Source organism: Cynara cardunculus, assembly GCF_001531365.2.
Source record: "Cynara cardunculus var. scolymus isolate 2C chromosome LG 3, CcrdV1, whole genome shotgun sequence".
Classification (NCBI taxonomy): Eukaryota; Viridiplantae; Streptophyta; class Magnoliopsida; order Asterales; family Asteraceae; genus Cynara; species Cynara cardunculus.
The window spans coordinates 32706950-32731026 of record NC_037530.1 but is presented as its reverse complement, the minus strand read 5'-3'; the positions used below and the strand labels follow the sequence as shown (position 1 = coordinate 32731026).

At 36.6% G+C, this 24077-nt stretch overlaps 5 protein-coding genes across 7 annotated transcripts; 1 reads left to right on the top strand and 4 right to left on the bottom strand.

Moving 5' to 3' along the window:
- Positions 1 to 1655: 1655 nt before the first annotated feature.
- Positions 1656 to 4892, bottom strand: LOC112509825 (protein QUIRKY). The gene has a single exon (XM_025114999.1). It carries the CDS (start codon positions 4865 to 4867, stop codon positions 1775 to 1777), a length of 3093 nt encoding a protein of 1030 aa, XP_024970767.1. The 5' UTR covers positions 4868 to 4892; the 3' UTR covers positions 1656 to 1774.
- A 1585-nt stretch (positions 4893 to 6477) lies between these two features.
- Positions 6478 to 7711, bottom strand: LOC112509826 (inactive protein RESTRICTED TEV MOVEMENT 2-like). Its single transcript, XM_025115000.1, has 2 exons — positions 7384 to 7711; positions 6478 to 7239 (listed from the first exon to the last, which is right to left on the bottom strand). Exons 1-2 carry the CDS (start codon positions 7514 to 7516, stop codon positions 6605 to 6607), a joined length of 768 nt encoding a protein of 255 aa, XP_024970768.1. The 5' UTR covers positions 7517 to 7711; the 3' UTR covers positions 6478 to 6604.
- A 590-nt stretch (positions 7712 to 8301) lies between these two features.
- On the bottom strand, positions 8302 to 13001 carry LOC112508507 (tRNase Z TRZ1). Of its 3 annotated transcripts, XM_025113143.1 has the most exons (11): positions 12872 to 13001; positions 12110 to 12142; positions 11472 to 11749; positions 10500 to 10538; positions 10269 to 10431; positions 10090 to 10160; positions 9882 to 9977; positions 9012 to 9125; positions 8781 to 8849; positions 8629 to 8703; positions 8302 to 8549 (listed from the first exon to the last, which is right to left on the bottom strand). In XM_025113143.1, exons 3-11 carry the CDS (start codon positions 11655 to 11657, stop codon positions 8475 to 8477), a joined length of 888 nt encoding a protein of 295 aa, XP_024968911.1. In that variant the 5' UTR covers positions 11658 to 11749; positions 12110 to 12142; positions 12872 to 13001; the 3' UTR covers positions 8302 to 8474. The 3 variants fall into 3 exon arrangements, with proteins under 3 accessions (XP_024968911.1, XP_024968913.1, XP_024968912.1); XM_025113145.1 differs by lacking the exon at positions 12110 to 12142; XM_025113144.1 differs by lacking the exons at positions 10500 to 10538; positions 12110 to 12142.
- A 3116-nt stretch (positions 13002 to 16117) lies between these two features.
- On the top strand, positions 16118 to 20253 carry LOC112509171 (delta-1-pyrroline-5-carboxylate dehydrogenase 12A1, mitochondrial-like). The gene is made up of 17 exons (XM_025114028.1): positions 16118 to 16205; positions 16685 to 16736; positions 16865 to 16944; positions 17023 to 17126; positions 17204 to 17271; positions 17364 to 17421; positions 17505 to 17618; positions 17704 to 17787; positions 17891 to 17995; positions 18170 to 18283; positions 18452 to 18583; positions 18668 to 18757; positions 18851 to 18940; positions 19159 to 19368; positions 19460 to 19570; positions 19651 to 19730; positions 19818 to 20253. Exons 1-17 carry the CDS (start codon positions 16118 to 16120, stop codon positions 19954 to 19956), a joined length of 1719 nt encoding a protein of 572 aa, XP_024969796.1. The 3' UTR covers positions 19957 to 20253.
- Positions 20254 to 20375: 122 nt separating this feature from the next.
- LOC112510054 lies at positions 20376 to 23418 on the bottom strand. Its single transcript, XM_025115319.1, has 6 exons — positions 23346 to 23418; positions 23102 to 23216; positions 21714 to 22071; positions 20910 to 21378; positions 20785 to 20840; positions 20376 to 20674 (listed from the first exon to the last, which is right to left on the bottom strand). Exons 1-6 carry the CDS (start codon positions 23380 to 23382, stop codon positions 20636 to 20638), a joined length of 1074 nt encoding a protein of 357 aa, XP_024971087.1. The 5' UTR covers positions 23383 to 23418; the 3' UTR covers positions 20376 to 20635.
- Positions 23419 to 24077: the final 659 nt, after the last annotated feature.

Here is a 24077-nt window from a genome sequence, read left to right as displayed (position 1 = left end):
AAATATATATATATATATATATATATATATATATATATATATATATATATATGACATGAATGAAGTATGTACTTGTGGAAAGTTTCCGATCATCTTAAAGCGATGATAAAGGAGCTTATTTCATTTGAGTTTATCGAGTTAATTAGTAATAATCTTCTTTTTTGAAATTTCAATTAGTTTTTTTCATTTGTTCCTGATTATTTATTGTTATCAGTTAATGTTATTTTATATTAATTATTCATCTTTTAGTTTTATTAATTACATTTATTTTAATTTGTTTTTTAATTACATTATGATTCATTTTGATGTGCAAGATTTTAGTACATTAAAACATATCGAATGCAACAATTTACTGGGTAAGCGCTTACCTGGGTAAGAGTCGTCATTCTCATTTACCCGTTAAGACTCTCCATCATTCTCATCGCTCTTACCCGGTAAGATTCTTGACCCTTCTTATGTTCATCCGATAAGGAAATTTATGCGGTAAGCACTTACCAAGTAAGTGTTTAGTAAACGGCCCCTTAGTATACGATATACTAATCAAGAATCATTTTCGTTTTGAGAAAACTGAAATTTGATATCAACATTTATACTCAATTCTAGATTGGATTTCAATTAAGAATTGGTAATCAAGATGCAAAAGTGAAGCATCTCAAACTATGAATTATAATTTATAATCTACAACCAGTTTTAGCGACGAGCAACACTTGCTTCTCGAAGCGTTGTGACGTCGGCTAATAAGTCTCGTTTCCTACATAAGCATGCGAATACAAACGTAATATAAAAGAATAACCATAAAACATCTATAAGTACCCATTTATAAACCTATTTTGGTTTTATTGGGCGCAACCTCGTTCGAGAGGCTAGCTTAGGCCTATTTAGCAGCCTCGGGAGCAGGAGGATTGGCTTTGGCTTCTTCAATAAGTTTGACGATTTCTTGTCGTTTTACATTGAGTGCCTGAATCTTAGAATCAATCTTCTCAAGCTTGGCCGTGAGTTTGGTCGGATCTTTTTTATCTTCGGGATTCTTTTCTTTTTTTTCCTTTTTTTCTTTTTTGTCCTTCTTCTTCTTCTTATCTTTCGTCTGTTCCTTATCGGTTTCCTTACTGGTTGCAACGTCTTTTTCGTCTGTCTCTCCCATTCCTTAGCACATGTAACATAATCATAATCATCGTACAAAAAGTATAAATTAAATCAAAAAAATAATAATAATAAAGATAAAAGTTGAAATACCAACCTGAAATTGTCAAAATTGTGTAGTAAAAAGTCCAAATATTCAGGTAATGTGTTGGATCAAGAGTGTCTTGAAGCTTTTAAATCAGAAACTTTTGACTATTTTTGGATTGAAATGATGGATTGAAAACATACCACAAAACTTATGGTCTTTAGGAATGTGAATACCCCACAAATGGTGCATCACCAATTAAAATACTTATGGCTTACAATCAATCATCTCTTCTTTTCTAAATACAAAACATATTAATAATAAGTTTAAAAATATTAATTAGACCAAATATCTCCTTATCCTTATGGTCACGGATGTTTAAATGCGGTGACTTTGATCTACCTGCAAAACAGGTGATCGTCCTGCTCGCATAACGGATTGGATATCCAAATTAATAAAAAAAAAAGATATAAGAAGAACTTCTATGTAAAGTAAATGTAAGGGCTTATTGAGCTCAACATATTTTCATCGCAAAACATTGAAAATTTGGAGCACCCAATTTGGGGCAAATGTACTCTAAACCAAGCCTTATTTGTGTACCTCTCAACACTACATTAGCCTATCCGATAAACTTGGAAGCCTTCTAAAGAAATTCAGGCTGCCCGGCGGCATTGGTTCCCTAAACATCGGGTGGCGTAGAAAGTAGAATCCGAGAGCCACCGCTGCCATCTTCGATGGCACAACGTACAATACCACCGTGATTATAAGACACACCCCAATGAACAGTTTCGTAGCTCTTGGATCCCTCCAGCTCACCAAGGCTTGGACCCTCTCCCCTTGTGTTGCAAAATCACCAAGCACGGTTTGGACCCGAGCTGCCAACATTCTTAATCGGTCATACCGGGCACGGATTAGCTCTGGAGGTCTTGAACTTGGAAACGTGTCGAATTCCTCATCTAAGTCTTCTGGATCAACAGTTTCTGCTTGAGAGAGGCGGATGTCCATACCTGCAGGTGATTTTGGTCGGAATCTGTAGTACCAGATTCCGATAAGACATACGTATAAAAATGTAGTTGGGACTATTAAATCTGGGTACCAAACGAGAACCAAATATAGCAAATGGACTAGAACTGTTGTAACCGGGTTCTTCCACCTCCTAATGTTGTCTAACCATTTCGCCAACCCGATCGCCCATGCGAGTACACCCACAATTCGAAACCAATTCGCTTTACTCTTTCTCATGCTCCAAGTATGGGAATCTGCATCTAACATGTAACGAACCACCTCTGAACCTAGTGGCGGCTCTGACCTTGCTAGCCAAGCCGCCACCATTTTTGTGGCCGCCCCACGTAATGCCTCTTGTTGGGCCACTCCTAGTGGACGCAAATAGTGCATTCGTGGAAGCAAAGGTTGCCCGTAAACCGCACATGTGTCAGGCAGCAACGACGGGCAAGCGAATCGAACTGCCACCTCAATTTCTCCCATTTTCTTCAACCCAGTTCGTTGTAAAACTAACAAAGGATATGAATTGGTGTATACCTTGTTACTCTCTAATGTAGATACTCGTATTCGGACTTTTCCGATCCGGAAGTCGGGTTTTTCTTCTGCCATGTCCGCAAACATACGCCAATTGTCAAACACCCCTATGGTTAGAACCGTGCACGGGTCATAAACCTGCCACGTGTACTGTTCGTTCCACCGTGGATCAAAACTATCGGTGATGGTCCGGGTTCGCACCCATTTCTTTCCATACTTTGCAACACAATACGGATCGGTGGAACCTTTGCCACTGCCCCGGGATTTCATCGGAAGTAGCCCACGAGCACCGAGGATGCCGAGCTCTAAAATCCCGATTGCCGGCTTCCACAGTTGCTTTGCAGTCGGTCGGAAGTCACTGCACACGTGCGCTGCCTCGTCCAGCACGTGATACCCGCCTTCCAAGCACATTCGTAAGTGAATTCTACCACAATAGGAACCTCCCGGACCACCCTCTAACGACAACCACCTTGCTGCAACGTGGCGTTCATCTATTCGGTGCTCAATTGCAGCTACAGGGATCAAGACATGTCCAAGCAGCACTGGATCCTTCCCTGTTCGGTCCTCTAACAGTAAGATCAAACTGTCTTCCAGTGGCTCGCCGGCGACAAATACCAGGTCCTCATGCCAGAAAAACGACGCCGTGTGGTTGTTCATTACCCCTCTCCTTGTCCTCACGGACTGAAACCCTAGCTGTGCTTTAACTCGAACCTCTGGTGCTGTTAATGGAGGAAGATTTGGGGCAATCTGGAGATCCTGAGCTTCCATGATTGTAACTCTAAGGTACCACAGTTTAGGCGATTGGTAGACCTTTGATCTAGTATGCGAAACATATGGTGCGTCTGAGCTCCATGATTCAGGGAATGCGTCGTCAGCTTGAGTTCCAATCCAAACAGAGAGTTGTATGTCCCCGGAAACTTTTCCGGCGGCGTTAGGATCATCGCTGCCTTCGAGCCGATACCATTGAGGAGCAAGTGGACTGTCAGGGGGATCACGAACGGGAACGTCGGAGAGATCGAAGCACACACCGCCGAGGAAATTCTCCGATTGTGCGTCCCACACTGAGATCTCGAGCGTCGAGGAGTTGGCAGATTCCGGCTTGTTGTAGGCGAGAGCAAAGACCTGGTGCCACTCTGGATTCGAAGGTGGTTCACCTGGTCTTGGAATCCCTGGCTTTGACCGGACGGAATTACCGATTCTTACATAGGGGCTTTCGTTCTGTGAGAGTTCACGAGCCTTGACGATCCTTACGAACAAGTATTGCATCGGCTCGACCAAATCATAGGCCGGAATTCTCTCAGATTCTCCGTTCGCGGATCGTCTCGGTATGACTCGCGGCGAGTAATCTCCATTATCGGGACGTTTTAAAACTCTAACTCTCTCGCAGCCTCCAATTGCTACTCCGACTCTCCCTGTCTGCATTCTCCTCATTTCCGGCGGATATTCCGGCTGAACTGGAGGTGGAATCCCTTGATTCTGATGCTGCTGGTGATGATGATTTTCCATCCTCACTGTCACTCCCGGTGGAGCTTCCTCCATTGTAGCCATTGGCGGTGAATGTAAATTTTCCGTGACAGCCTCTGTCGGAACTGGAACCTCCAAAACTCTTACCTCCTTCCCTTCCTGCTGCGGTTGCGGTGGCGCCTCCTTCTCAGACGGTGGTGGTTGAGCATTGTCGTTATTCATCTCCTGATCGACGGCTACTTCGACATCATCGTAGTAGTATATCCTCAAACCAATCTCTCCTCTAATCCAACTAAAAACACTCTTCTTCTCCAATTGAAAATAGATCAAACCTTCATCTCCCTTCCTAGCGAACTGACTTCCGTACAATTTCACTCGCCCCAGAAAATGATTCTTCCGATTACTGCCATTGCTCAGTCTTTTGTCGTTGAACACCTCTATCTCTAACTCCTCGTATTCCATGGTGCTCGGATCGGAGACTACAAATTCCAAGCTCTCGTTCCATACGGGATTCAAGCTCCTAGAAATAGTGGATGTCTTCTTCTTCTGGCCGTCAAAGTCTGCAACTACATAAGCGCTGGAACTGCCTAATCCATCCTTCGGAAGCAGGTCACGCGCGTCTGCAACCTCCACTACTAATTTCCGAATTGGCCTCGTTGGTAATGGAGGGGGTGGTTGTTGTTGCTGCTGCTCCGCCATCATGGTGTCATCGGTGGTGGGTGGTGAAGATGATAGAGGTAAACTTTCTTGATCCTATTGTTTCTTCCAGAAAGAACAAAAATTATTTGGTCACTTTTTTAATTCGCACCTAGCCACCTATTGCTTTCTCTTTGTTTTCCATTATCCTCTTATTCTTCTACGCGTAAAACATACAAAAAGACCATATTTATATAAATATTTTCCAAAATGCATTTCTTAAAACACAATTTGTGATTTCTACAAAATGCCATTGGAACGTTTTCGATACCAAATACGATTATTCGTAAAGCAAGCGAATTTGGGAATGTTTTGTGTCTCAATGAAGATTGATTGAGGAGGAGAATGTTTTAGGCATGAATTTTGTGTTGATTTGATGAGATTCCATACCCTCTTCAATAAGGTTTCAGTCTACTTTATAGTTGTAATCTCTTTAATGGGTTTTGATTTGTTAAAATATTTTATATCTAAAAACTTGTTATTTACTCTTGTATTTTTATTTCTTGTAAAGTAAAACCAAACTAACCGAGTAAATCCCATACAAAACAGGATCTTAAAAACTATATTAGGATGCATAAAAGATTTGGTGTTGATGGGGGAGGATGGTGACGATGAAGTAGGGGAGAAGTTAAAAGAAGAATTTGAATATGTTGCTTTTGGCCAAGCAAATAAATCCCTTGTTGTGGACATAAGCATTAGATTCTTTGTCCCAAATGCACAAGTTACTTTTTACTCCTCATTAATCTGCATTCTCGTTCACTCCAACTCCATCTTGCAGGAGCAAAGATCACTGTTTTCAACCACTTGTAGTCCTAAGATGCTATGATCCCTTTTCTTGTCAAAAAGTGGTTTTTTGAATAAAGTTTATAGAAGAAAGCATCCCCCTTTTCCAATCCCTTCCTTTGATCAAGGGACCCTGTTTAATTTTCAAACTTACCATTAGCTGTCATTTATTTGTCCTTAGCTACTGTGTCTAAAAAGATTGTCTGGCTTCAACCATCATGCCTTGTTCAAGTTTATATTAGTCCAGGAGTAGCTTCAACTCTCTCATGGCTATTTAGCTCGATGACCTCTAAAAGCTGGTTTTGCAAAATGACCCTCTAGTGAATTTCTAAGTTTTTCGGGAGCAGACTGTTATTAATCATGGACCGGCGGTTTTGGGCTGGGGCATTTTAGATGAAAGGTCATTGGGCTAAAAACATTGCAGGGTCATGCTTCTAATTGAAACCTTGTTTAAAGTCATTTATCCAAAGGACCCACTTTCTGTTACCTAAGAAAAATGAAAGCTTTTGATGGTAAAAATTGTCCTTTTTGCGCTTCTACGACACATCGACCATGTTAAGTAGACTGTTCTTGCATCAGTTGAGGATAATGGTGGCCAATTCTAGGATGGTTAGCGGATTCTCTCTGCATATTTTTAAAGAAGCTTCTCCATCCAACATCATGCAGAGCCAGTTTGGTTGAGCACAACTCTGGCATCTGATCCTTTTAGATAAAGTAAGAAAAAGAAAAAGAGAAAAGTATTGATGCTAGTGTTTTTGTTTCAGGTGACAATGATCATCAGGATGTCATCTGCTGCTGGCTAGATTTGAACTCAGAAAAACACTTGGTATTACCACAATCAAGCTGGAACATTATTTAATATATTTGCAATTTGTGTTACATTTCTTATTCTCAAGTATGAAGTTTACAAGAGCTATATATCTGCAATTTGTGTTGCATTTCTTATTCTCAAGTGTGAAGTTACTGTCCATTTGACTGTAACTTCTGAGTTACCAACACCCCCAATGAAAATGCAAAGATTGCTGTCATAACAATCCCTTTATTCTTTCTTAGTTTTTCAATTGCGAGTCTCAGAAACAAATCAGCCTCTTTCCCCCAATCCTCTTCAGAATCCCTTATGGGGTTCTTTCTTTCAACAACCTTCTCACCATATTTGTTATCACTTTCATCTTCATTTTCATATGCTTCAGATTTCTTGTCACTATCATCTTCTTCATCAGATTTCTTGTCACCATCATCTTCTTCATCAGATTTCTTGTCACCATCATCTTCTTCATCAGATTTCTTGTCACTGTCATCGTCATCTTCATCTTCATCTTCAAGTAATCCCGGTTCATGAGACACCTCCCTCTCCCCACCATGAATGCTGCTATCATGTTTGATCTCTTGGTGTTCTTGTTCTACTTTCTTTGGGACTGAAATGTACAGAATCTCACCATCAAGCTTCCCTGTGATTTTTTCTATGTCTGCATTCTTTGGCAACTCAAAACTTTGCTCAAATCTCTTGTATTTGTTCTCTCTCACCTGCCTTTCTCCACTAACTACTATACGAGTCTGGTTATCCACTTGAAGCTTTAGCTCGTGCCTTTTGAAACCTGCAATCAAACATTTTCAGGGATTAACATTGTGGGGAATTTTTCTGTTATATTCAGGGCCCATGGGATTAGTTACCCAAAAAAAAAGCATTTTTTATCCAAATAAATCATTTCATAAACGTTTAGTATTTGAATATTATGTACCAGGAAGATCGACAAGGAGGTAATGGCACGTTGAGTCTTCTGTCCAAGCTGAGGGAGGCACAAACTCTTCGAATGCCAAACTACTGGAGCTTTTCCTGTCAGCAAAAGGTGCTCTCCCGGGGATATATGCCATCTGATAATTAATGAAGTTGGAGCGATGTATGATAGGATAGGTTGCTATAATATCACCGGGAAAACGACAAGTTATATATAGAACATGATCATATGTTATTCGACTTGAAGAGATGGTAAACGATTGAAGTGACCTTTCTTGCAAGCTTATTCATTTGTTATTCCAAACTTTAGCCATTGGACACTGGTTTATTATGTCTCATTCTTTGTATCTTCATATATTCTCATACAACCCACAAAACAAACACGAAAAAAAATTCAAGTAAACAAATGGATTTTAGATTGTTAAAGAGATGAGCCAAAGAAAAGAAGGCTCTATTCTTTGCTTTTCTTGCGTCTGAAATTCCCTTTCTACACTTCAAACAGCTTAATATATCAACACATTTTATTTCACAAATTTGTTTTCTTAGTATTTCTAAAATAAATAACAATTAAGAGGCAACCTCTAAATCGTTAAGAGATGAATCTTGTTTAGCAAAAAAAAAAGTTGTCTTTTAATGGTTCTAAAACCCTCTGAATGATTTTGTATCATGGATCTCCCTTAACCATCAAGAGCCCTAATTTCATTGTACACAATTACCAAACAATTATATTTCATTTTGCACTATATAATGAGAGCCTCTTAATCATTCTGCACCAAACCATTCAGCAATTGCCAAACAGCCCCTTTACATGAAGTTGAAAGGAAAAAAGACAACCATCACTCTAGGTGGGTTCAAATGATGAAGGAAACTATAAATAGTTCCCTGGTCTAGACTTGTTTTATTGGGCAAAATGCTAATGAACAATACCAAGCTGTTGAAGCTACCATATCCATCAAAAAGACTTGTCGAACTATCAAATCAAAGTAAAGCATGAGTTGCGTAGATATAACAGAACAATATTAAAAAGGGGGGGAAGGATGAACTGAAACTAAAACTACAAGAACTTTGTGTTCCTTTGAACATTAACCATCCATCCTAGAAGCCTTCTGTTAGTGCGAAAACACGGCCTGCCAAAGGTGGGTGCAGTGCAGAAAGGGCTTCTTGAATCACCTGCAACCAGATATTTGATTGATGAAAATGCTAATGAACAACTAAAGATGAATGAATGAATGAAGATGCTAAAACTTACATCCAACTGATACCGAGCTGAAAAGTGGATCAACAGAATTGCTTTATTCTCAAATCTGCTTGAATAATTGATTATCTGATTTACCAAAACAAAAATGTCAGCTAATACCAACTGTGAGTAGATATCATATCATAAAAAGAAGAGGATTTGACCTCGGACAAATGTGTGTGTCCGTAGTCTCTTGCATTCTCCACTGTCATTGTATTCTCCACGTACGTGCTCTGCATCAACGTAACAAACATTTACCTGTTATTTTCAGAGCCTCGTAGGATTAGTGGAGGTTACCATAAACTATCTTTTCAGGGCCTCAAGATATTAAAGACAAAAACACGATAAGAGCTAGATTTTCTATTATTGGTATCAACAATGAAGTCAGATGTTACCTCCATAATGAGAATCTTTGCCTTCAATACATCAGCATTATTCGTATCAACAATGAAGTCAGATGTAGTGTCTCCAGTAAAAGCTACTTCAGGTGATGTTGTCGTGTACGTTATCTGCCAAAATACAAACTCACGTTGTTAACCTTGTAACATATATAATATTCAACACTTCTTTTTTACCCCCAATATGTAATTAATATATACTGTCGAGAGAGCCATTCACTAGCAAGCTCATCTTTCATTTTCTATTAGTCTTAGATATTATATTAAATAGTAGCCCCTCGAATTTGAGCTACATGAAGGGGAGAAGTTTCTTACATGCAACTAATAAGCAGGTCGAAATATTTCTAGCTGCTTTCAATAGAAGAGCAGGGTGCTGCTTATACATAAGAACTAATTTTTTTATTAGACTATCATATCGCCACAAACCAACGAAGAAAGTCAACAAAAACAAGTAACGTATGAATGAAGGGATGAAGAAGAGGGGATAAACGCTAGTCATACAAATCTGCTCTCAGTATTCACTTGATGTACCCTGATGGCGGAGGCATAGAAATATATAGATTTTCATTTCCCCTTACATAGAGTTATGTGCAATCAAGATGCCACTTAAACATGCCGTTTCAGAAAGGAAAAAAAAGTAACATTTGAGAATGGTCATAAAATCACTCTCTGCACCAAAAGAGCATGTTGGACAGCTCCACATCTAACTAAATATAGAATAGGATTCCTTAAGGTCCATTTAGTGATAGGTTCAGTTATATATCTCAGATTTGTAGATAAAAAGCAAATAGGAAAAGGTTAATTTGCGGGAAGGAAGAGATAGTTAATATACGACCAACCATGGTAATAGCTATAATTGAGACAGACCTCCACACCTGAGAACTTCAACTTCTTGATTTCGTCCCCTGGCAAACCGACATACTGGGGCTTAAGCTTCTGTTTCACAGAATAAATTACATAACCCTGCTACAAGCCACAAATAGAGCTAATTAACAACTGAACACTCTTTGGGGTGTATTTATGTCTTTTTAGCATTAAAGAAAGATATATTCAGTGATGAGTAAAGACAACTAGCCTGACTTGGTATGACATGATATGTCTTAAATGCTTTTACTTTCAAATCTTTTCTCAAGTAGAATTCTTCCCCTGCAGATGTAACTATGTATCTTAACACTGAATGGTTTTTAACTTTTGCCCACAGTTGAGAGAATCGAAATGAAATAGAATAAGCAAAATGCCAAAAATAGAATTTACCAACATCCAATCCAATCAAAGTATGCTTCAGCTCTGATTGGTCCATTGTCCGGTGTGCTTCAAATATCTTTTCAACACTTTCTTTAATGATTGTTGGTACAATAATAGTTGGTGGAGCCATTCTGTATAAACCACGAGTTGCAACATACATAGGCAATCCTCCCTAGAAGAAAATTCCATGATGAGAAGAAAGGAACTTCAACCCTTGACATGAGATAGTACATCAAGGACCTTTAAAGAAGACTTTGAAAACACATGAATCAGGAAAACCTACAAAAAAATCCCAAAGTTTAAGAAAACAAAAAACTCTGTTCAGGCCCAAAACTTCATCCTAAAATAATTTTTGTCTTAATGTAGTCAAAATAAAACCACACTAGAAACAAATTGATGCATAGGCCTTTCAAGTTAATCACTAACTTGTATACTCAGTACAAAATGACCTGAGCTTACGACATTTCACTCCCTATGTTCCATAAGAAGCTACCCTTTGGTTTATTATTTCAATCTCCCTACTTTTAGACTGCAAAATCAGTAGTGATTTTGTTGCAATTTAGCATCATTATGTGATGATTTATATAACTTCCCACAATTAGCAATGCTTCCTCCAAAAAATAGAAATCCTTAAAATTTGAGGTCAACCCTTTAAAGTGTAGCTCATTTTGGATATGAACTCCTGTTACACAATTTAGAGTTCACTTTGTCAACAAAAGGTTCCAAAATAAGAATCACGGTTAGTGTAAATAACCCAATCTCCAAAGGTGTATCAGTGATGGTAATTCATATTCTTGTTCTTCAAGGAATGTGGTACCTAGTTGTTGAATATAGGAAGTCCATTTCTTTTTTCTTCTCGATAAATATTCCAATATGAAATGTCTCCATGGGTGTATTTGATAACTCCATTTCCATATTTTGGATACTGTTTTGTTTGGATTCTTAATTCTATACTTCTTTACTTCAGTGAAATAAAAAGAACATATTCCCTTGCCCTAGAATTACAGTGCATTTTCCAAAAATTCACAAGACAGGATGTGTTATTACGGGAGAAACTTGAGGTCATTGAACTGTTTACACTAAATGGAATTTAATGGAACAAACCATCCTCAAACAGTATCTAACTGTGGGAATGAAATGTCTCCTATTGTAATTGAGAAGAGAAGTACACAAAGTCTAAAGCAGAGAATAATGACAAACACAGAGGATTACAATGTGATCCATGTGACCATGAGATATGAAGAGGAATTGTTGAGAGATGGCTCGTTGAGGGCACTTTCCAATGTCGAAAGCCAAGTTGAGAGAGGGGAGAATCACACAAGTCTCATGCCCTGCTATCGACAAACCTTCAATCGGGTACCCTTCAATAACCAAACCCTTTTTCTTCTTTGTCTCCATTGCTACCCAGGTTCAGATTCTGGAAACCAAATGTAGTAATGCAAACCTTCAAAGCTTGTTGTCTTTCTCTTGTGATAGTAATAAGATCAGACCTGGAAGTATGGGATTTGATCACTAACGTTCTTTCTAAAATAAAATTTTTGTCCTACCATATGAGTCAGCAACAGGGCCGGTCCTATGGTTTTGGATGCCCTGGGCAGGGAGTCAAAAATATGCCCCTAATCGAATAATCTAATACACAAATAACACACAAATTTTTAAGGGGTTTGGAACCTAGTCCAGCTAGGTGGCTCATCCCCATGCCAACTTTTTTCCAAAAAAGGAAGTTACAACCAGGGGGGATAAAGCAAAACCCCAAACAACAAAACAAAGATTCAACAATAGATATAGTTAAGCATAAATGAGATGGATAGAAAAAATCCCAACTTGGGGTTGTTGGCTTGACTCACTACCTTTTCTTGATCAATTATTAGCAAAATTGCATCCTGTAACAGTGGAAAATGTAGTTAGCCTATACTATTGCTCAATGAAGGCAAGTGTTTAGCATAAGGTATATGATCTTTAGAGACATCTTCTAGCCTTTTAAGCCAATATTTAGAATTTCAAAGATACTCTCTTAAGTTTTTCAGCTAAGTTGCTGTCCTATTTTTATTTTTAAATAAGGTCTTTCGGTGTATGTTGTTTTGTTTACATTATTTTAGATTAGCAACCTTGTTCGGCTTCTATCTTGCCAATATTCCGAATTTAGTCAAGTTTTCAAGTAATGAACCAAGGAATCTGATACAGGATGGGGTTTTGGGAAGTCCTAGTTTTATTTTAATGGTTTTCTGTTGTTAGACTTTATTCACTCCAGTGAAGACCTATAATTCTTCCATCAATTGCATTTCCCTTTGAATGGTACTGCCAAGAGAGGATCCATGTCAATTCTTGCCTCAATATTTAATCTATTAGCTGTCATGTTGTTTGGCAGATGGTCCAAATAAACAAGCAACCAAACCAAAACTCCAAATAACCAATAACCCAATTGAAATATCAAATAGGTTTAGAAAATCACTCAAATGGTCAAATTCATTGGAAGATATCAGATTTTAGCATATAAACATTAAGTCTATTAACAAAACATCAAGATTCAAGATATCAAGAAGCAAAAAATTAAGCAAATAATGAAATCAATAAACAATAAATTAGGTCTTAGATAAGATAAGTAAAAATACCTGGAATGATGAGAAACCGAGAGCAAAATCAGATCGGGCACCACTAGACACTAGGGTAAAATTAGATTGAGAGGAGCCTGGAGAGTGGAGACGGAAGTGTGGAGAGTCAAGACTCGAGAGATTGAGAGGGATGCGTGGCGTGCGATAGAAACTGGGAAGTGGGAACAGAAGAGAAGCGCTTTTGTTTTTTCAAACCTTTTGTCATAAAAAATATTATATATGATTTAATAACCTAGGATCACGTGAAATCGGCATGTTTTTGTGATACCATATTTTTTAAACTTAAAATTTCACCGTAAAATGCTGTGAAGGTAACCTTCACAACGTTTTTGCTGTGAACCTTCGGCTTTTTTTTTACCCTCACAGCGTTTTGCAGCGAAGTTTCAAGTGTAAAAATGTGATCACATAGGCCTCATGAAAACAGATCAAAATTTCAGCTTGTCTCATATGTAATCATTTTTGAAGAGTTCTCCAAATTTGGAGAATTTCAGCTTGTCTCATATTTAGATTCTAGAAATTGCAAATAATTTGAAAAGCCATTCGGACTAACATCGTGATACAAATAACGTTGTTAAATAAAAATATGTGAACGCTCTAAGAAAGAAATAACATTACAACATTTTAAGAATCAATGGGTCGAACGACCATGTTTCTTTTGTGTTCCCACAATCTTCACATTCTTTTCGTTTTCCTCCCCATTGATGAGTATCTTTGGTTTTGAGCTCAGTTGCATCTCTTCGTAAAATCGTATAAACGAAATGAACTATGTAATCATTTTTTTTACTTTTAAATGACGTCAGTTTTTTTTTATTGCTAGACTGGAGCTATTTTAGTATTTCAAGGCAAATAAACACAAACATCGTAGCTTGATTGGACCAATCTAACTCGATTAGACAGTCTTACACGACTAAGTGAGTCTAGCTCGATATGTTAGATGACGCCAATTTTGATGAAAATTGTTGTGAATCAAGATTTTTTATATTTTAATTTTTTTTAAACAACTAAATCATTCTATGTTAAGATTTTTCAGTATTTCAAGTGAAATGTCAAGACCAATTTACCGTTTTCAACTTATCATTCTATATTTACAATTATGTAGTTATGGTGGTACCATTGCTTGTCGTCTTTGTAGCATTTGCAGATACCTAATTGTCACTTCTATGGGTTTAATAAATGTGTTGTTACACGATGAAAATCATGTTAAATTATGCATTGAAAATGTAAAAAGTAAGCGTAAATATTGATGTATATGACTAGAAAATTAGTAGGTAGGACAAAAATAGCCCTCATTTAATGGACAATTTTAACGGAATTAGTCATTAGGGACCATTTTCAAAGTAAGATGCAAATCTATATATATATATATATATATATATATATTAAAGGAGAAACCAAGGTTTATGACTTGGCTTCTCCTGAAAGTTGAAAACTTATTTATCTTTTTTTTCATTCATCCTCCTTTAATCTTTTTTTTTAATCCCACATTCTAATTTCTATAAACATTGATTATTCATTTATGTTTGCATTTAAAACAATCTTTTTATTTTCTCTAACTCTTCTTCATAAATTGTTCATCATTCAATCTCTTTTTCTCCATCTCTATCACTTGATTTGTTTTTCATTTCATTTTTCTCCATCTCCATCACTTGATTTATTTTTCATTTCATAAATTGTTATTTTTCAACAAATCTATTTTCAAGTTTATTTCGAGAAGACTAATTCAGGTATGTGTTCCTTTTTATTTTTGTTGGGATTTTAGAATTTTGTTTTTTTTACTTTTCTCTTCTATGATTTTCCAAAGTTTTCTCAATGAAACGGAGAGTTTGTTCTTGACAACACTTTTAGAGTTTTCATGGCAACAATGGTTCGATTAATCGTTTGATGATAGAATCTTGAAAGTATTACAAATCATAATGTAGCCTCAACAAATTTCAACATATTTTTGTAATGGTTATCTTTTTCAAGTATACTTTGAGAAAACTAATGTGTGTATGCATTCCTTTTGACTTTTATTGAGATTTTTGAAGTTTTTTTGTTACAATTTTTCATGTAGCATCACCAAACTTCAACATGCCCTTTTTAATGGTATTTTCAGGTTTATTTCGCAATTCTTCTTAATTTTGTTAGGATTTTATATGTTTTCTTTAACTAATGTCTTCTACATTTTTCTTAAGTTTTTTTTTTTTTCCAATAGAACCAACAATATGTTTTTAGCAATTGTTTTAGAGTTCGGTTGACAAAAACTATTTCTCATGGAATCTTGAGAAACCAAGTTTAATGAAAAACCATTTTTCATATTCATCTTTTATTTTCTCATTTATATTTTACATTAAAATGTTTTCAACATWCAATTGTTGAAAMWWWWWWTTCAAATTCTAKTTATTTTAAAATATTTTCAACCGCATTAATCGTTAAAAGATTTCATTTTTGTAATTTAAATAATCTATATATAAATAGATATATTAAAAGAACAACCAATAATGATAAGGTGGATTCATATATCAAAGGTTTTATTGATTCTTATTAGTTTAATATATAAATGTAATTATCGACTCATTTAGCTAACTTCAATAATTTTAAAAAGGATTATTGTCACCATGCAACGCATGTTGTCAAACACTAGTCATATATAATTGTACTTAATGAAGTCTAGGAACAACCTTTACATTTGGGTGTAAACCACAAAGAGTAAACTACATTTTGGTCATTGTGGTTTATATGAATCTCTTAAAATGATCTCTAGACTTCAATAACTACAATTATCATCCCTATTGTTAACATTTTGCTTTAAAAATCATCTTTGGTCACTAACTTCATTAGATTAGTTTGTTAAATAAGAGGGCATCTTGGTCCTTTTAGCTATTTATTTGTCTTTTTTCTGCAGGTAAAGGTTTGAAGCCACTGATTCAAAGCACAGTCGACCAATTCAAAGCACAATCCCTAATTTCTGACTCTGTTGGATTTTTTAGGTTGCAAAAGGTTTGTTACACAAGATGGTGGATTTTTGAGGTTTACACAATGGAATTAGGTTGGGTTCAGGTTTGGGTTTTGGGTGTGATTTAGGTTGAGTTTTCCATTTCTCAATCACATTGTCAAGCAAAGGCAATTCCATATTTGTTGCTTCTATGGTAGGAAAAGGATTGTAATTGGTTTCGTATTTGGGCTTGGATTTCATTTTAGAATTGATTTAGGTTGTACATGGTTTTAGGTTTGATTTTGGTTGGGTGTTAATTTAGGTCGCAAAAGATGACCGAAAAACCTTATGGTTTCAAGCCATCAGAGATGGCGACTGGAGCAGGTCAAGTCGTCGGAGATGGTGACCGGAGTAAGCCAGGTTTGAAGTTGTTCGGGCCTGGATATATACATTTTGTATATAATATAAAATAATATTTAAATTAATAGTATAATAATAAAAAAAAAATAAGGAAAATGGTAAAAAGACCAAGATGCCCCTTACTTAACGGACTAATCTAACAGAGTTAACGACCAAAGCAAAATATAAAGAATAGGGACGATAATTATAGTCTAGGGATGAGTTTGAGAGATTCAAGTAAACCACATGAACCAAAATTGTAGCCTACTCAAATTAAAATTACAAGATACCTTCTGTTATGTCAACCTCACTGAAAGAAAAAGGTGATATTGTGAAAATAAGATTGGGTCAAGAGAACAGACATGTGTCCGTTGTGATCGTAAGAAACGCAGCTGCTGACCATCTAAAGAGTCGCTTTTCACTCTCCGAACAATGATTTTAAAACACACCCACCATTTCATTTCCAACACAAATCAATATCACAATGTCTATGCTTCCAGTTTGCAATAGAATCAGGAGCAACATCGTTCCTCCTTCATTACCATTCTCAAGGTTTTTGATATATGCATGTTATCTGATATCATTATCTGGGTGGCTTCTCTCTCATAATCGTGATTTAATCATACTAAGATGCTTATTTAAGTGACTCAGATCAGATGTTGAAAATGTTGCTTATGCAGACTCATTCATTCACTGCAATTTGCCACTGTTAAAGCAGAAGAGATATCAGGCTCTAAGCCTGCTCAAGTACAGAACTTGGGTAAGCACTTGAGTTCATGTATAGTGCATGATTTGACTTGCATCTAATTGCTTAATAACAATCATGGATATTTTCCAGTCCAGGGAAAATGGATGACATCCAGCAACTGGAATACGATTGTAGATCCTGTAAACGGGGAATCATTCATTAAAGTTTCAGAAGTAGATGAAAGCGAAATCAAGGTACGATCGTATATTTGTATTACCATCTTCCCAATTATAAGTTTATCAACTCATTATGTTTTTGACATGTTATGCAGCCTTTTGTGGAGAGCTTATCTAAGTGCCCCAAACATGGCCTGCACAATCCATTCAAATCCCCAGAGAGGTCTTGCCAATAATCAATCAATATGAAAGTTCTATACATCATATATATATATATATATATATATATATAAAACCAAATACTGTTATATATAGGTACCTTTTATATGGAGATGTATCTGCAAAAGCAGGCCATATGCTTTCCCTGCCTGAGGTATATATTGCACTTATATAAGATTCAAGAAAAGAAAGCTATCTACATTTGCAAAATTTTTACTTTTTTCTACCCTTTTTCAGGTTTCTGATTTCTTTACCAAGTTAATACAACGGGTGTCGCCAAAGAGTTACCAGCAGGCTTTTGGTGAAGTTTATGTTGCACAAAAGTTTCTGGAGAACTTTTCCAGTGATCAGGTGGATTATAGTTAATACAATGCTTATCTATAATTGGTTAATCCCATATCATCTTTACTCGTTATAAAATTTAAATGTCTGATAGGTACGTTTTCTGGCGAGGTCTTTTGCTGTTCCTGGGAATCATCTTGGGCAACAAAGTCATGGGTTCCGCTGGCCTTATGGCCCTGTAAGACACACCTTCATATCACTGGTTGTTTTAATTGACAATTTCATTATTAATTATCATTAATCAATCATTAATAATAATATGTTTAGAACATGCTACATAGGTGGCATTGATTACACCATTCAATTTCCCTCTAGAGATTCCTGTACTCCAGTTGATGGGAGCACTTTACATGGGCAACAAGCCTGTCCTTAAAGTTGATAGCAAAGTGAGTTTACATGTTGGATGTTGGATTTTGTTTTCTTTCTTAACATCACTTCATTTATAGACATCTTTGGGACAATTCTACATTACCATTTGCATCTGCACGAGTGTTAACGATGTGGGTGGTTACTTATAGAGATCAAGATTCATGTAACAAGTGTCTGCATCTTCATTATAGGTATGCATTGTTATGGAACAAATGCTTCGGTTGCTCCATGATTGTGGGATGCCTGTGGAGGATGTTGACTTCATCAATTCTGATGGGAAAACAATGAACAAACTACTGTTAGAGGTTGGTTTTTTTTTATCACTTACATAAAACACGCACACACCCACTTGAGGAAGTTTTATAGAAACATTCATTTGTAATGCGCAGAAAAAGCTTTTTCCAATTAATCTTTTCCTTAGAATTAGAACTAAACAGGTTGTAATATTAAAAACTATTCTGATCCATGGTCAGGCAAATCCACGAATGACACTCTTTACGGGTAGCTCAAGGGTAGCAAATAAGTTGGCTGATGATCTGAACGGGAAAGTTAAATTAGAAGATGCAGGATTTGATTGGAAGATCCTTGGGCCTGATGTTCATGAGGTTCATTGTTCTTCCTATACATTGAACTACAAAAGTTGGAACTTTTCCTGTATCTTTAACATGCAGAGTTATTATCAATGGCAGGTGGACTATGTTTCATGGGTATGTGATCAAGATGCATATGCATGTAGTGGTCAGAAATGCTCAGCACAGTCATTGTTATTTATGCATGAGGTTTGCTACTGCTCTTGTTGTTATTATCATACATTTTAATGCTTGTTTTTAATGTTAATGTTCTTTTTTCTGTTCTTTTTGTATAATATGCAGAACTGGAGCAAAACCTCACTCTTACGTCAATTGACTGACCTTGCCGGGAGGAGGAGGCTTGATAATTTGACTATAGGCCCAGTTCTTACCGTAAGTTTTTTACTTCATTTCCAATGAATAACAAGTATTGTCTTTCGGGAAACTAATGTACAAAAGGTGAACTAATCTTTCGGGAAGAATGTACATCAGTACATGTATATATAGAGGACTAATCAAATGAAAACCACAAAAAAGTTCCGAGATTAAGATAATGACTTTCATATATTGTATGCTGTATGTAACCTCAATTGATTGTTCCATCTGTGCAGTACACAACAGAAGCAATGCTAGACCACAAGAACAATTTGCTTCAAATTCCAGGATCAAAGCTACTTTTTGGTGGGGAAGAGTTGGAAAATCATTCTATTCCTAAAATATACGGTGCCATAAAGCCAACAGCTGTATTTGTTCCACTTGAACAAATAATCAAGACCGAATATTATGATCTTGTTACAAAAGAAATATTTGGGCCATTCCAGGTAGCAGCAAATGCCATTTTGTTCAATTGAATGCCGATTTCATTCTCTTGTATGTTTCATAATCATATATGACTTGTGTTCTTTTTTCTAGATTATTACCGAGTACAAAGACAATCAACTCCCGATTGTGTTGGCTGTTCTTGAAAAGATGCATGCACATTTAACTGCTGCTGTCGTCTCTAACGATCCTTTGTTTATTCAGGTATTAATAAGCTCTTATTTCTTTTTGGTAACGTGTGGTTTGTAAGGGGTATGTATCCGTTTTCTGTTTATAACTTTCAGGAAATTGTTGGTAAAAGCGTAAATGGAACGAGTTATGTTGGACTTAGAGCAAGAACGACAGGGGCGCCACAGAATCATTGGTGGGTGGAAAGAAAAGGCTACTTTTTCCTTCTTTTTCTTTGTTAAAAACTTGTATATCTAAAGTGATAAATACATGTGTGTTGCAGGTTTGGACCAGCTGGAGATCCAAGAGGAGCAGGAATAGGGACTCCTGAAGCAATAAAACTTGTGTGGTCTTGTCATAGAGAAGTCATATATGATTTTGGTCCAGTTCCTCAAAATTGGCAAATCCCACCTTCTACTTGACTAAAACCCACATATATATACATATACATACATACTTTTGATTGATTATGTTTATGTGAATGCCCATCCTTTATCTACCTAGTTTCAGGAGCCAACTATAGAAACACTTGGTTCCTAAACTCATAATAGATTTTGATACTTGAGATTCCTTTTACTAAGAGGTTTGTTTGTGAAGGATTATTTGTTAAGCCATATAATGTCATTGTCTGTTTACGGCTTCATCAGTTGGCCATTACTCTCTTTGCTATTTTTATGAATCTTTTGATAGATGAATATAACTTGGAAAAAATTGGAATGTTTATGACTCTAGAGTGAATAAACATCAATCAAAGGGGGTCTTTATTTCTTGCATTTGACTCGTATGTAAATATTATATACTTCAAAAACAGGTTCAAGCCAGAAATAGATAAATTTCCAAGAAACCCAGAAAAGGAAAAGTAGCATGTATGTTCCAGCAAATGCAGCACACCAATAATTTATCATCCAACAACAGAATGAAAACTTCAGCCAACAACCAAAAGACAAAAAGAAAAAAAAAAAGAAAAACCAGAAATTCAAAGTTACGAATTTGCACACCACAGCTGTTCTCTATCTATACAAGGGAAAAGCCTCCAGTAAAACGTTGAAGACATGACCAAACAAGCCAAAAACTGTATAAATATGTTCCAACATACCGTTCTTAAGCTTCCAAGCTCATCTCTTCAGTTGGAGGAGCATCCTACCACATAATACACTATTAAGTTAATCTTGGATCAAGGTAGTATAAATTTGGAGGGATACGAGTTAATTTCTTATTTCAGTTGACACAATGAATGAGAGATCTCTTACCACGTTCTCTTTGTTTTCTTCTGTCACTGCCTCCTCAAGAGAGGTGTTCAATTGAGCTGCCAAATAAAATACTGTCATTATGATGATATTACCAAATAACTCTATCTGCACGAATATTTCATTACCTTCTTCATCAGCAGGTTCCATCCCCTCGGTCTTGACCTGGTGTTTCTCTTTGTTGGATTCTTGTTTGCTTTGTTTCTTGGAATTCTTGGGCATCTTGCCATGCCCAGCTTCTAAAGCAGGGCTCTGGTTGGCCATTTTCTTGTTCAATGGAGCTTTGATTCTAGGTACAGGATTACCCTTCTGAGCAGTTTCTCTGGCTGATTCTTTGGCAGCAGAACTGGCAGTGTTGTTCAAGGATCTTGGTTTTAGTTTTGAAACTCCAGTAGCTGAAGACAAGCTGTGTGCATCATCATCCAGTGACCTACTTCCCTCTTCTGGCACCTGGGAACAGGTTTCAGAGACTTGGAACTGCTCAATGCTTTCTGGAATCTCATAGCTCTGAAACACTTCTCTTGCAGATTCTCCAAGATCAAGAAGATTGTGGCGGGCAGCATAGGACTTGAGCTCATCTCTCAATAACTGGACATTCTAGAAACAAGGTTTTAACAGAACAAAAAACAAAAACTGAATGTTAGATAGTAGCTAAATTAAAAGGCACCTATTACTTCACTACAATCTAATCACATTAAAAGACACAATTATTGACACCCAAAGATGTTGACCAGAAAAAAAAAAAGGCAACATAAAGCTTCATGAACAAATTCGTGACACTTGTCTTTAGAAGAACCAATCTCCCACAAATATGTGAAAGTGAGCAACACATTTCCAGATTTTAGATTTTCATCTAGAGGATAATTTTTCAACAAAATGAAGGACAATGCCACAATCATCATCAATATAGCAACTGCAATTTGGGGGGTTACCTCACACCCAGCCTCTAGAGCAAGTTTAAAAAACCCAAGTGAGAGATGATGCTTTGCAGCAGCTTCAGATAACTTAATATGAGACAGCCAATACGAAGCTGAGGACAGAACAGTGAACTTCCTTCGACTCAATGATCTAGAAACATCAGAACCTGGTGTGCCACTGTTACCCTTAAAATTGCCAGACCGGTTTGCTCTAGCCTCTGATATTGGGGTGGAGTATCCAGTGGATTTAGGAGCAGGGCTTGGAGTCGATTTGTTGGGGATAGACAGCCTCCTAGGAGGCTTAGCAGATTTCTCTTTGGCAGACATATCAAGGACACTAACACTTTGACTTACACTCGATGTAGGTTTTCCCCTGAAAATATAAGCAATGTAAACCACTATTAGTTAAGTGACATTTATTACACAATTTTGGGCAAACAGAATTAACTGAGCATGATCAACATAAAAGACTCTAGTGTTGATTAATCAAAAGCTCCATAGAAGACTCTGGTGTCGATTAATCAAAAGATCCGTTATTATACATTTAGAGTCTAAAACAAATTAGTAATGCAAGTTCATTGCTACAAAAAGTGAACCAAAATCTGAGCTAGTAAACTTTGAAAGCAGAGGCACACCAATTGTTAAATGGATCCAACAAACACAAGGTAACAATGGTACTTTACAATGTAAGATAAACTCGTCCACTAAATTCCCAGCAAAATGATGCAAGCAAAATAATGAAACTAAAGGCTAACTTGTTAGGTCACGTCCTTTTACAGATGAAGGCAGTACCCTTTTGCTTAAAACATATAGGATTGGTTTACCCGATAGGATTGGATTTGAAATCTCATAAATATAGGATTTTGAAATCACACAGAGGTAATTGGTATTTCACAAGATCTCACAGGATTTATAAATAATAATGCTTTAAAATAGGTTAAAAACATTTGTATTTGTAATGATTAATTAATAAAAATTAATTAAATTATTTATAATTTGTTTTTGTAAATTATTAATAAAGAATGTAAATTTGTTTCATTCCAAATCCTACAAACCAAACAAACCAGATATTCCAAATACTTTTACAAAATCCAAATCCCTCGAAACCATTCCATCAAACCAATCGCCCCCTTATTTATTCCGGAATGAGATCTAGAACATATGAAACACTTTAGATCAAACTAATGTGCATATCAGTAACCCAACAAGATACAATTCCAACTCATCAACATAAGAGAGATCAAAGATCTTCTCAAAAGTCGATAATAGAAGATAATTTTACATTTCTTTATCTGAAACGGGTGAGAATTAAAACTTTTACTGAAGGTTTTTACCCATGTCACATATTGATGCACATATAACGAATAGATCAAATACGCAGAGAAGGGAATTGAAATCAAAACCTTCTGGAAGCAGAAGCAATCGATGGAGAAGAGGCAGGAAGCTTATCCTCCTTAGACTTGGAGGCCGATCGGAGAGGATACCTAAGAAGCTTAGCGGATTTCCCCCCTTTGCTCTCTGCAACAACACAAAAAAGGTTACATTCTTCAAGACAGCTAAAATATTCGTGAACACACTAGTACGTCATGATTATGCATCCCTATGTGGGATGAGAGATGAGAGAACAAAAGGAGTAACATCGATTACCATGGACGGATGCTTGATCTTTGAGTGTGTCCTCCATGTGATGTTTGTTGATTGCAGGGAAAAGTAGAAGGTCGAGATGATTCGATAACAGATATGATGAATTGAGGATGAAATTAGGGATTATATTCGACTACAAAGCAGTTGGGGTGCAATGGGCGGGAAATGGAATTGAGGGATTGCGTTCAAAACTCAAATTATTTTAACACTAAATTACATCAATCGTCCCTGTATTTTACAAATCTTGTGACCTTAGTCCCTACAGTTCATTTATTACAAAACTTAACTTTCTATTTTGATTGTGTTTTAGATATAGTCCATGTCGCTAGCGTCTATTGGATGTGATGTAACACCCGTGATTTTAGGTCCTCGTTTGGACTCTATTACTGCCCTTTCGGCATTTGAGTTGGTTATATTATAAAGAGCGGTAAATCCAATGAGGATGTATGGAGATCGAGTCGGGCATGAATAACGAAGAATTCGCACAAAACAGAGGTATGTGTGTCTTTTCAGGCGACATTGAATTGCAGGCGAAAAAGAATTAATCGAAAGTCATACCAAAAGCATCATGTTCATATGGAAACATTTGTGATCGAGAGAGGGAGAGAGAGAGACTGACAGATCTTGATTGACACCATCTTCAAGGTCTTCAAAAGTCAAAACTAGACTTCCAAACTTGCTAAGTTTTAAATGGAACCTATGGCCTTGGATTTCTTATATACAAGAAGCGCAATG